The sequence below is a fragment of the Trichosurus vulpecula genome, chromosome 1 (genome assembly GCF_011100635.1).
Source record: "Trichosurus vulpecula isolate mTriVul1 chromosome 1, mTriVul1.pri, whole genome shotgun sequence".
Classification (NCBI taxonomy): Eukaryota; Metazoa; Chordata; class Mammalia; order Diprotodontia; family Phalangeridae; genus Trichosurus; species Trichosurus vulpecula.
This window is the reverse complement of record NC_050573.1, coordinates 63,908,824-63,922,251: the sequence shown is the minus strand read 5'-3', so window position 1 is coordinate 63,922,251 and position 13,428 is coordinate 63,908,824. Positions and strand designations below refer to the sequence as shown.

General features: G+C 47.8%; 1 protein-coding gene across 4 annotated transcripts in view; it reads left to right on the top strand.

Annotated features, from left to right (window-relative positions):
• Positions 1 to 13,428, top strand: part of TPM4 (tropomyosin 4) — a 36,789-nt gene that overhangs the window by 3,757 nt on the left and 19,604 nt on the right. For 2 of the 4 annotated variants that reach the window (XM_036757683.1, XM_036757688.1), the window contains exon 2: positions 5,280 to 5,405. In XM_036757683.1, coding sequence (XP_036613578.1) covers positions 5,280 to 5,405 — 126 coding nt within the window. Of the gene's footprint in view, positions 1 to 5,279; positions 5,406 to 5,810; positions 6,157 to 13,428 lie in introns of those variants that run through there. The other 2 variants (XM_036757695.1, XM_036757703.1) reach the window with 2 other exon arrangements.

Here is a 13,428-nt window from a genome sequence, read left to right as displayed (position 1 = left end):
GCCCCTTGGTTTCAGGTAGTTGACAGTAATAATAAAAATAACTTTTATTATGAGCTCTAAGGCTTAAGAGAGGCCACCTCGGGCAGCGGCTAGAGAGCTGGCCTTGAAGCCAGGAACACGGGTTCAAATACTACCTCTGATACATACTGACTGCGTGACCTGGGGCAAGTCACTTAACCCCTCAATCTCCTGAGCTGCACGGAAAGTGTCATCATGTGTTAGCACTGAGGGTTTCCTCACCCAGGGATAGAATGAAATCACAGATCCAGTCTGTCGCCTTCTTTGAAAGTTCACAAAGTACTTTGTCTCTATCACATATAGGTCTCTAGGTGGTGCAATGGATATAGAATAGCCCTTTATCTATATCACTTCTAGGCCTCTAGGTGGCACAATAGATAGAGAATTAGACTTGGAATCACAACAGCCTTAGTTTGAATTCAGCCTCCGACTCTTAGGAGTTCTGTGATCCTGGACGAGTCACTTAACTGCTGTCGGCCTCAGTTTCTTCATCTATAAAATCAAGATAATAATAGCACCTTATAGCTATTATACCACATCATATCATGTCATGTCATGCCGTGTCATATATCATATCATATTATGTTGCCATGTCATATTGTGTCATTTTATGTTTAATTATGTCATATTAAATTGTGTCATGTGATGTGATGCGATGCACTATGATGCAACATGACATGGCACGATATTATATGACATGACACGTGACATAATAATAAAACATGACGTGATATTGTTATTAAACCATCTCATTGATTCTCACGACAATTCTGAGGTAGGTACTATTATTTTCTGCATTTTACAGATGAGGACACAGTCTGGGAGCGATCTGGTAGTGTCTGAGGCAGTGTTGGCGTCCTCTTGATTCACCAGGTCCAGCTCTCCCACCATCCACTGCGCCACCTAGCTGCCTTAACAGAAAGGATACTAAATTTCCGAAACAAGTACTACCCAAAGTCGAGTGTGAAGAGCTGGGAGAGGCGCAGACGATGTGCTTTAAGAAATGTGAGAAGGCAGAGAGCCCTTTTATCTGGGGACTTGGAGGAGGTGGTGCGGGGAGGTTTTGGTCAGTGGCACCTGAGCTGGGTCTTGAAGAGAATGGTTTAGTGTATTGCATTCCAGGCCAGGGTGACAACCTGCAGGAATGCACTGGGGTGTGAGAAGTCTGCATGAGATCAGGCCAACAGCTCCTTGTCCAGTTTGTTGGGAACAGAGAGTGCAGGAAGGCAAGAAGAGATAGAGAAGCCTGGAAAGGTAGGCTGGGGCCAGATGGAGAAGGATCCTCAGTGCCAAGCAGAAGAGTCTATATGTTATCCCATAGCAGCCTCGGAAGGATTTGTTTTTGTTTCTGTTTTTTGTTTTTGCACAGTCTGCCCAAACCTGTGCTGATTTTGGCAGGTGTGAAAATACAAGACTGGAAAAGAGAAAGACAGACATAGAAAGAGAGAAGAGGAGAGGGGAGAGAGAGAGAGAGAGAGAGAGAGACAGAGACAGAGAGAGACAGAGAGGGGGGGGGAGAAGGGGAGAAGGGAAGAAGGGAGGGAGGAGAAAAAAAGAAGAGGGGAAGAGAGAGAGAAGGGGGAGAGAGACAGACAGACAGACAGAGACAGAGAGACAGAGAGAGAAGAGAAACACTTAAAGCAGGAAGGCCACATAGGAGGCAATTTATACTAATTCATTCTGAAGGAGTGCTTAGGTACTTGTGCTTAGACCCCAGTTTTAAAACCACATTTCTCCCTAGCTTTAAAATCACATTTCTCCCCAGCCCAAGGACACTATGCCTGGCAATAACTCATAAGTGGGTCCCCAGTAAAATAAACTAGCTATTCCCCATCACAAGAACAAGCTGATCTCTGAAGAAATTCTCTTGTAAAAACAGGACTATCTTGTAACTACAGAATTAACATGTATTGATTCCCAACGTATCACATTCAATCCAGAGGTCAAGCCTATAATCATGTCCCTCTTTCAAAGTACAACCAAAGTGTCATCAAGGAGGTGCAAAGAAAGGATTAAGGGAGCTCCTTGAGAGGCATTGTGGTATAGAGAAAGGACCTTTGATTGTGGAGTCATAAGACCTAGGTTCAAATCCCACCTAAGACTTACTAATGGGGTGACCTGAGGCTAGTATTTAACTTCTCTGGGCCTCAGTTTCCTCATCTGAAAAGCAAGAGTTGGACTAGATGACTTAGGTCTGTTCCAATTCTTTCTAGTTCCAGATCTCTCATTCTATGACATGATCTGTTCCTCCCTCACCTGCCTTGAAGTTCTTCCCTTTCCTTTCTGTCTTCATGCCTATAATCATGTCCCTCTTTCAAAGTACAACCAAAGTGTCGCTACCTCCATGGAGCCTTCTATGACTACCTCCAACCCCTCCCCTCCAAAACTACACCAAATTACACCTAGAGACAGAGCTATAATTCTAGCTCTTGAGTACACACAACAGGCTTAGAGCGCTCATTCTCACATTACATTGGAAAGTGCTTGAAATCAGAAGGTCTAGGTTCAAGTTCTCAAGCTGACACTTACTGGCCGTCACCCTGTGTGACTGGGATGTAAATGTAGGTCCTCTGACTTCCAAACCAGTGACTTCCAATGTGGCATCCTTGCCAATACACTATGAGATTTTGAACTGGAAGGAATTTTAGAGATCATTCTTATCCAGTTCTCTCATTTGACAAACAAGGAAACTGAAGACCAGGGACGTTAAAGTGAGTTGTTCAAGTCTCTGCCTGAAATCAAATTCTGCATTAGGACAGTTATTTGGCCACAGATGCTCTGCCTACTGAGGGCTGAGTTAAATCACTCCCTACCCAAAGTGCTGAATGTAGGAATAAGACCAAGGCACTCAGCTGAAACTGCTGGGCCAAAGCCAGGACCAAGGCCAGGCCACTTTATCAGCCAAACACAAACGTGATCCTGGAAATTCCTCGGGATAAAGCCCTCTCATAAAGGTGACATAAACAGACTTGAGGCAGACTGCAGCCCAAAGTGAAACCAGGCAGAACCCGCAGATACAGAACCTTAGGTTCCATTAGTGCCAACAGAACTGGCTGCAGGAGGGGAGAATTAACCTGGCCTGCAGCCATGCAGAAACCAGCATGTTTCCATTCATTCATTCACTCAACAAACATTCGATGAAGGTAGAGGTGGGGGCAGCCCAGAGCTAGCATAAGGAACACTGGATTTGGGGTCCAAGGACAAGATTATGAATGCTAACTCTGCTGCTTACTGGCTAGATCAGGCAAGTTCATTCTCATCTCAGACCTCAGAGGTCTGTCTGATCCTGAAGGTGACTCCCAGCTCTAACATTCTATGTTCTAACATTTCAGTTCTAACATTTTTGGTTCCAACGGCTCTCCAGCTCTGACAGTATGAGTGAGGGACAAAAAAGAGAAGGCCTGAGCTCTGGGTCTTTGGGAGGAACAGCATGGAGGGCAGAAAGGCCTTTTCCTGGGTGCTGTGGGTACTTTTTTGTAGGGGAGAGGCATTATGGTAGCAGAAAAGAGATCTGAGTTTGGGAGGGACAATGTGGGTGGTCAGAGAAGAGACATCTATGCTGTGCTGTCTTTTTCTAGGGACAGAGAAAGGGCCCATGTTCTGTGTGTTTGCAAGGGGAAGAAAAAAGGCCAATGGTCTAGGTGTACAGAATGGACTTAAATGGGAAGAGCAGGAGCAGTGTGTATATTTGCATATTTGGGGAGACAATGCAGGCAGGCTATATTGGGTTAGATTATGTATGTTTCTAAGAGAGAGGAGAGGGATGAGACTGTGGGTGTTTAGTGGGACAATATCAGATTAAGAAGGAGAGGGTCTGGATTGTGAGTATTAGGGAAGACAGTGGAAGGTAGGGAGGAGTAGAATATAGGGCATTATGGGAAGTTAGTTGGAGAGGCACTGGGCTGTGGGAGGATGGGAGGAAGGGAAGGTCTCAGTATGAGTATGTATGAATTACAGTACAAGGCAGTGGATTTTACATATGGAGTTGTGGCCTGAAAAACTCAGGGCAGATCTGTCTGGCTCAGACTAGCCACCTCCTAGGGACAAAGCCCCTCTTAAAGGGAAGGAACCCAGTGTTTTAGTGGCTGAATAAGTCCCGCAAGGTTTGGGCAGGGGCAGTCAGGGAAGGCTTCCTGGAAGATGTGGCCCTTTAAAGATGAGGGACCTTTAAGGATGGTGGTGGAGACATACAGGAAGCCTTCCCTAACTGCCCCAACCCATCCTGATCTCCCTCTCCTCTGACCTCCCACAGCACTAACAGCCCGCCTCAGTCTGGCTCCTAACTTAAGCAACACTCACATTTTCTCTTCATCTTTTCTGTTTGCCTTAACTCCTCCATGAGATTGTGAGCTTCTTTGGGCAACAATTGTATCTCCTCCTCCCAACTCCCCAACAGGGATAAACACATGGCTGGGCACCCAAGGTGCACAAATTGCATTTCCTGTTGATTTGCTCCCTTCTCTTTATCTGGGCTCCCCTTTGGTGTAATTTCTTCTAAGTGTAATCACTCCAGGGGTGTATGACAACAGATTGGGGAGAGTAAGTGGTATAGACCTGTCCCCGGCCCCTACTAGGTAGGGGTATTTGGTGGGGGTGAAATGGGATGAGGAGAGAGACAGTGGGAAGGCCTCTCCCCACATTTCTGTAAAGGCTTCCTGGTCCTTCTAGTCTGATCTTAGTCTGACTGTGTCTAGGGCCCTTCCAGCCAGGGACCTGCCTTCAAATCTAGGAGAGGTGATGAGAAGTGAAGATACAGAAGAAGTGGGATGTAAGAGTAGAGTGAATAAGGGATGAGAGCCTGGATAGGTAATTAAATTGGTAGAGGGGAACTGAGGAATGAGGCTCTGATGGGGGCCTGAGGGATTGAGAGTCTCATGAAAATTGAGGGATGTTGGATAACAGAAGGGGTAAGAAAGGACTGACATCTGGATAAGTGTAATTATAGGATTGGGGCACAGATGGTAAAGTTGAACCATGGTGGGCTGAGAGGTAGGGGTTATGATGAAGTCTAGATAGAAGGGGCAACTGAAGGTTTGTAGGAATCCAGGAGGTGGTAAAGATAGAAAGCTGAGAGGAGACCAGGTAAGGATTGGGGAATGTGGGGGTAGGTGTACCTGAGGGACGGGAGTGTGCATGGAGTATGAGAATGGGGTGGAAAGAAACCAGGGACCAGGTGAGGCCTGGGGGATGGAGATGCTGATTGACAGAAAAGAAGGATGCCCTCTTGAGCATACTCATTCTGGTTTTGCCCCTGGCCACAGGTGGAGGAGGAGCTGGTGATCCTGCAGAAGAAGCTAAAGGGAACAGAGGATGAGCTGGACAAGTACTCTGAAGACCTTAAGGACGCCCAGGAGAAGCTAGAGCTGACAGACAAAAAGGCCACCGATGTATGTACTGTCAGGCGTCCCCCGCCTTCCCACACCTCCCCCAATCTCTCGCTGTACAGTGTCGCCCCCTGGCGGACGGGGAATCAAAGCCGCTTCGCTGTGGCCAGCTTTCGGCCCCACGGTGAGGGGCGGCGTGGCCACATCCCTCTAGTCCTGGGGCAGACGGGCTGGAACAGCCAGGCTGGAGCAGGCCGGAGACCTCCGCGCCCCCAGCCCTGGCCCACCTCGCCCCGCCCCGCCCCATCTCACCGTGGCCACTCCGCTCCCCTCCACCCAAAGGCGGGCTTCGAGGCTGGAGGAGGAGCCCCGCTGCAATCTTTCTCCTAATAAGTCCCGAAAAGGGGCATTTTCCAAGCAGCTGCGGCCAGCGGTGCTGACGTCACCGACCCTCCCCCAGCTGTGCTGACGTCACCGCCCCCAGCCGCGGTGACCTCATCCATCCCCCCCACCGTAAAGCCGCCCGGCAGCTCAAGGGGTGGGAAGGAGGCGGGGGCTCCGGGACCAGGGCGGCGGCTCCTCTCCCCAGTGCAGACCAGCGGCGCCAGTCCCGCCAGCCCCAGCGCTCCCAGGCCGTCCTGCCCCGTGCCCCGTGCCCCGTGCCCCGAGCCCCCTAGTCCCCATGGCCGGCCTCAACTCCCTGGAGGCGGTGAAAAGGAAAATCCAGGCGCTGCAGCAGCAGGCGGATGAGGCGGAGGACCGAGCCCAGAGCCTGCAGCGGGAGCTGGACGGCGAGCGAGAGCAGCGGGAGAAAGTGAGACCCCCCCAGCCCCTGCCCCTGCCCCTCTACCTTTGCTCCTGTACTTGCCCTAGCCCCAGCTCTCCCCTCTCCCCGAGGCCCTCTGCCTTGTCTCTCCGCACTGCCTATCCTCATTTCTTACCCTTTTTCTCCTCCATTCTTTCTCTGCTCCTCCCTCCCTTCCTGTTTCAGACCCTCCTCCTTCACTTTGCCTTTCTTCTCAGTGCGCTCGCCGTCCATCTCCCTTTGCTCTCTGTCTCTCTCTGCTCTCCTCTCCCTTCATCCTTCTCTGCTCTCCTCTTCTTGCTCTCCTCTCCCTCCATCTGTGGGCTCTCTTGCCCTTCATTCTCTCTCTGCTCTCCCTCCATCTCGTTCCTCTCCTTCCATCTCTCTTTGCTCTCCCCCTTCATTCTTTTTCTGCTCTCCATCTATCTTTTCTTCCCTCCCTCCATGTCTCTCTTCTCGCCTCAACCTTTCTCCACCCCCCTTTCCTTCCTCTAACTCTCTTTTCCCTCCCTCTTTCCATTTTCCTGTCCTGTACAGTCTATTCCCGTCCTCCCTCCCCCCTCTTCCTCCTCTCTTCCCCTCTCTGACTCTCCCTCCCTCTTCCTGTCTCCCTCTCTTTCCTTTCACTCCCCTTATCCCCAGTTGCCTCCCTCCCTCCCCCCCACTTCTCCCCGCCCTTCCCGTTCCCGCTCTCTCTCTCTCTCCTCTCCCGCTCCCTCTGAAGGCTGGAGGTGGTTCTTGCCGGGAGGGAGCCCGCCTGCCCTCCAGGACTGTATCCCGGGAGCCCCGTCTGCCGTCTGCCTGGCTCCTTCTCCAGCTCTGTTTCCGTCTCTCTTTGGTCTTCCTTCTGCCTCTGCCCAGGACCCACAGTCGGTCACCTCAACATCCAACAGCAGTTTTAACCACTGATTCATGAGGTCACTCATCCGAGTTGACCCCCTGAGCACATTCCTTCCACTCACCTCCCGCCACCCACATACACAGCATCCCAGAGCTGGGAAATGTGCAGAACTAATAATCCCAGTAGGATTTTGGGAGTGGGGAGGGCTCTCACCAGAAACTAGCCTAGAAGCTAACTGCCTGAAGGGGGGGGGGGGCGGGGATGGACAAAGAGAAGTAGGGCTTGACCAGGTGATGGGAGAATAGGGCCAAGGGGGGAGGGGATGAACAAAGAGAAGCAGGACTTGACCGGGTGATGAGAGAATAGGGCCAAGGGGGGAGGGGATGGACAAAGAGAAGCAGGGCTTGACCAGGTGTCTCCTAGGCACCTGATAGGACCCGTAGATCCCAGGTAGTAGGGTATACCAGGCAGCAGACTGGACTGGGAAGAATTCTGGACTTACAAGTCATTAGACTTGGGTAGAAGTCCCAGCTCTGACATTTTCTTGCTCCTTGTGGGCAAGTCACTTCAACTTTTTACACCTGTCTCTTTTGTAAATGGGGAATGCTGCCTCACAGGATGGTTATGGGAAACTTGAGAAAGATGAAGTAGTACTGGAATCTAAGGGGGGAAGCCATAGGGAACTAAGGGCCTTCTGATCTATCTCCCTTTGACTCCCTACCTGCCTGGAAAAACCCTTATCCAACTCTGGGCCCTCCTTCCTCCCCACTACCACTCCACCCCCCTACACACACAGGAGGTGAGACACCACCTGGGAAAAATCCAGGTGCCACCACCAGATGCAGGGCAGTTGACTCAGGGGCTGTCATCTTCCCTCTGACTCAGAACTGGCCTGGGTGTGCCCCAAAGCACTCATCTCCTCCCCACAGATGGGACACCCGCCTAGTTTTACCTGATTGGTTTCAGATTCATATTGGGGGAGAGGAGCATCACCCCACCCGGTACATATGGGAAAACCCAACAGTCCCAACACATCTCATTTCAGACATAATAAGGGGTGAACACTTGAGGCTTTTTCCCACATGTAGCATAGTCAAGCTGGAAGGCCCAGAAGATCACCTGCAGATCTTGGGCCAACGAGGACACTGAGATCTAGGAAGTTAAATGATTTTCCCAAAGCTACACAGGAAGAAAGTAATCAGAGATCAGGCCATTTAGTCCCACCCCCTTGTTTTACAGATCAGGTTAAGTGACTCGCCCAGGGCCTCACATGGGTAGTTAGTAGCAAAGCCAAGCTTCCAGCCCAGCCCCTTGGACTCCAAATCCTGGGCTTTTTCCATTGTGTTCTCCAGATTATCTTATCGCTCTCCTGGATAGTGGTGATGTTTATCTTCCCCTTGATCTTTCTTGGGGGTTCCTTTCCTGACCCCTCCACACACACACACACACACACACACACACACACACTCCCCTTTGTTCTTCCTTGCTGCTTTCTATCTACAGCCAATCTCCAGAACACTGTCTCTAGCTGCCAGAAGTTCCCTTCTGAGCCCTTGCTGACCTTTTGGGGCAGAATCACTATAGGAGATTGCTGCACTCCAGGTTTGGGCATGGCATGGGATTAGGACTCCAAGGACCTGGATTCTAGCCCTGGCTGTTCCACAAACAGACTATGTCAGTTCTTGCAAGTCAAGTTTCTCTTGGCTTCAGTTTCCTTCTCTATAAAAGGACAGGGACAGGGCGACTTGGACTAGATCATCTCTGAAGTCCTTTCCAACTTTGATATTCCCAGTCAAATGTATATGCAATAATCTTCCCACCAAATTGGGGACCTGGATGCTAACCAGGGTCTGAATTTATCTCTGCTCTTTTTCTAATCGTGTGGCCTTGGAAAAGTCATTTAGCTACCATAGACCTGAATATCTTCCTTTACAAAATAAAAAGTTTGTAGAGATGGCCTCTGAGGTACCTTCCCACTCTAAATCTACGATTGTAGGATTCTAAGCGTGCTTTCATCTCTGACCTTCTTTGATACATAAGGTCCCTTTCAGTCTTGAGATTCTGATTCTTACTTCCTGACTCATCTTTTTTCAAAGGAACCCCACCAGCTACTGGAGCCTAGAAAACTCAATGTAAAGGAATAATAAGAACATCTGGAAATCCTAGGAAGTTGAGTTCCTCCTAACCTTATTTTCAAGTTAGGCCTTTGAAAACCATGATATTTGGGGAATTCCATTCAACAGTCATTTATTCAGTATAGTGTTCAAGAGAGCACAATAGGGCTCTAAAGATGAAAGGAGAATTGTCTACGTTCTCAGGAGCTAATTATCTAACAAGGTATTTGATACTGACACAAATAACTTTCATACAAATTAGAAATGGTTAAGCACCTAAGAATTTAACACAGTGCCTAGCCCATAAAAGGTACTTTAGAAATGCTTGTAGATTAGTTGATAGGAGTGAATTCAGAGGTGCTACCTGGGAGATTTAGGAGGGAGGAAATCCTTTCTAGCAGGGGTAATCAAAGAAGGCTTCTTGGAGGAGGGAATACATATGCTGGGCCTTGAAAGTACAGAAAAATCTCAAAGAGGAGAAATAAGCCAGAGAGTCTGTATCAGGCAGGAGGCACCACATGTGTGGCTGAAATGAGTGGAGGGGAGTAATGTGAGCTGAGACTAAAAAAAAGCAGGTAGGAGCCAGAGTACAGATGCCACTGGTAGCTGAGCTGCCAGAGAAGGTGTTAATTGTATTAACTCTTAGCAAGTCCAAGGCAAACTAAAGGGGAAATTTGGAATGTCTTTTCTAAATTGGTAAGGTAGCAGAAACAAGGCTGGGAGGGAGGAGGCCTAGGATTCAAACCCAGGGGACTTCATTCCTCTTCACCTCAGATTCATCATTTCCACAAATATTTGTACAGGTACTAATATAAGTTCTTCAATGCGTCTGTGACTTCATTGATGTGAGTACTAGACCAAAGTAGAGGAGGCATTACATAGTAGAAAGAATGCTGAACTTTGGGTGTTAGGAACAAGTACAAGATCCTAGATCTGCTACTTAATACCTTTGTGATCTTAGGCAAGTCACTGAACCTTTCAAGCTCTGAGTATCTTCATCTGTAAAATAGGAGTGAGGAGTCGGATGAGATGACCTCAAAAGCTATGTTCCATTCAATGCCTTTTCCTTCTATGTCACTCTTTGTTCCATAAATCCTTCCATCCAGGTCCCATCATCTGTAAAACAAAGATAATACTACAAAAAAAAAATTAATGAGAATTATTATTAGGCTACTTGAGTACTTCCATTTTGGTCTCGGTTAAAGCATTCAACTGTTAGGCACCCCTCTTTATGCTACCCTGGGGACATTTAGAAACACGTTTTCAGTCTGAAACAGTAGCAGAGTTGGACTTATCCAACTTTCAACCATCTTAAATCTCCTGAGTCCTGTTTCCTCTGTGATCTCATAGCAAGTCATTCCTTCAGCCGTAGAAGGATGACTTTTGCCGAAAATGGCCTTCTGCTAAAAGCCAAGAGACAGGGATGGGAGGAAGGTTCAGTTGGAAGGAAGGATATTTTTGGAAAGTTGATGACTTTTGAAAACTTCATGCAAAAGCAGCCCACAGTGGGGAGGAGATAAAAGCCTAGAGGTTTCTGGGAAAATATAGCTGAACCCCAGGCAGAAAAAAAAAAATCCACTCTGGCATTCACTAGGAAAGTGGAGAGTCAAACATTCTGCAGACACTGCATCCAGACAGCTGGTTTCGTTTAGATTTTTGAGTGATTAGCCGACATCTTCCTGTTACTTTACCACTTGGATTTAGTGAGCCTCTTTTACCATATAAGGAAAATCCTCTGTAGAATGTGGAAGGCTTTGATTGCAGGAAGAGGTGGAGTCCAAGAAATTACTAGCAGTGAGTGACTAAAAGTGATTGGGGTGGGGGGAGGGTTTTGTTGGGTTTTTTTTTTGTCCACATCTCTGAGTGCAAGACCATTGCTGCTTGTTGAAAAGAGTTCAGCTGTAGAATTTCCTCTGCTAGCAAGACTTTGCTTTTTAACCGTCTTGATTACTTCTAAGAAAGAAAGGGGGAAAAGGGAACCCTGTCTCAACTACTGGTAGAAAGACAAGAGTTTGATGCTCCTGCCCAGTCCCCAGTTGACAGGGCAGAAGCAGTTCCTTAAAATAGCTATTTGGTGGTTTTAGTGAAATCTTTCCTCGGATCAATGATTTGTAGAAATAGAAAATCAGAAAAGACCTGTCAAATCACCATCTTTCTCTCTGCTAGTTCTGAGTTGTGTCTGGCAACAGACATTACAACCCTTGTCTATTTCTCAGGGATTGAGTTTTCCCTCTATTGGGCAGCCAAGCCCCATGGTTAAGAAATGCTTCTTGATACCCCCTCTTCTCTCTCTCTCTCTCTCTCTCTCTCTCTCTCTCTCTCTCTCTCTCTCTCTCTTTCTCTTTTCCATCAATAGTCTCCTCCTATAACTCCAAATTCTACTTTTTGAAAGTTTCTTTTTTCTTTCTCTGAATTTCCACACCCAGCCCTAACTTGGAGCTACATTGTAATACCTACCTTTTCTTCTACATAAGGCACGATAACAGAATGGCTAAAGAGCTAGACTCCAAGTTAGGAAAGGCTAGATTCAAACCCTGCTTCAGACATTTATTAACTATTTGACCCTGGGCAATTCACTTAACTTTTCCCTGCCTTAGTTTCCCAATCTGCAAAATAGGACTATCACTAACACCTATGCTATAGGGTTTTTGTGAGAATCAAATGAGATAATGCATATAAGGCCCTTAATTCACTGCCAGCAATTGGATATCTAAGGTAATCCACAATGGCCTTAATCCATCCCTAGGCCCCTGGTGCCCAGAAAGTCCAGGATTCTAGGCCTGGTTCTGTTGCTAGGTGATGATCTCCATGAGTTGCTGGGACCAAAAATATTTCTCACCCAGGAGCCAACCTTCTGGAGATGAACCTTGCCACATTTAACTAGATTGGTCCAGTTTTTCAGTGCAACCTGTATGGGAAGCCCACCCAGCTTGGTAGTCCTTAGAGAGGTTTCAGTCCAATGGTATTGCCTTCAGGAGCTCAGGGTCCTTTCAGTGCCATGAGGAGGACTACGAGGAGGGCTATTGTGAATGAATTGGGGATAAACATATGTAGCTGACTGGTTAAACAAGCCACAAGGCTCTGAGTGAGCCACTTCTGGACTCTGTGCCTCAGTTTCCCTGGTGCTAAAATAGGGAGACTAATACTTGCCCTACCTGGCCAGAAGTTGAGGTTTCTAACTCTAATCCTCTCTATTCTAAGATATCTCCCAGCTGTGAGAATTTCATAGTCCCTTCCAGGTCAAGCACTCTCTGTGTTGAAGACTGGTAACAGGGTGTAGTGGGCAGATCACTAGCCTGTGAATCAGCAGACTGGAGTTCACATGCTGGCTCTTCCACTTCGTAGCTATGTGACTTGGAGAACGTCACTTTCTCTTTCCAAGCCTGTCTCTTCTTCTATAAAATGGGGAGGACAATGATACTTGCACTGTAACATATACCTATACTGGGAGGAAATCACTTTTTAACCTTACAGTGACATAGAAACATGGTATTATGCTATCTACATCAAAAAGGGCAGCTAGGTAGCCTGGGGTCAGGAAGACCTGAGCTCAAATCCAGCCTCAGGCACTTCCTAGCTGTATGACTCCAGGCTAGTCACTTTACCCTGTTTGCCTCAATTCCTCATCTGTAAAATGACCTGGAGAAGGAAATGGCTAGCCATTCCAGTATCTTTGCCAAGAAGACCCCAAATGGGGTCACGAAGAGTCAGACACAACTGAACAACAATAACACATCTTAGCATCATGAGATGCTAGAGGGGGACACTGTTTTAAAAAGCCTGAAGGCCTACCCAGTTTTGAGGCATCTTGGCATAGGGTTGGCCCTGGCTTCCCAAAGCCAATGCCAGTTATGGGCAAACTCTGCTGCTTCTTGCCAAGCTTCAAGTACAGACCCAGCAACAATTTGTACTTTTAGGACCAAGGACCAGCCTCACTGGCTCATAACTAACCACCAGGCAATTCAAAAAGTCTGGAATGGGCTGCAAACCGCTTCCACGGAGCAAGGATCCACACTAACAAACAAAAGCACAACCCTACCAAGGTCCTAGGATCATAGATCTAGAGCTGGGAGGGACCCAAAGGGCCTGAATTTTACAAACGAGAAAACAGGCATACATAGGGCAAGTAAATTTCTTGAGACCATAGAGATAGCAAGTAGCAGAACCAGGATTTGAACCCAGGTCTTCTGACTCCCAATCCAGTGACCTTTCCTGCATTCTCTAGCATCCAAACACAAACTTCCAAGTTGGAAAGGAAAGGCCATATGAGCCAATCCCCTCATTTTACTGGTGGGGAAACTGAGGCCCAGGGGGATGGAAGTGATT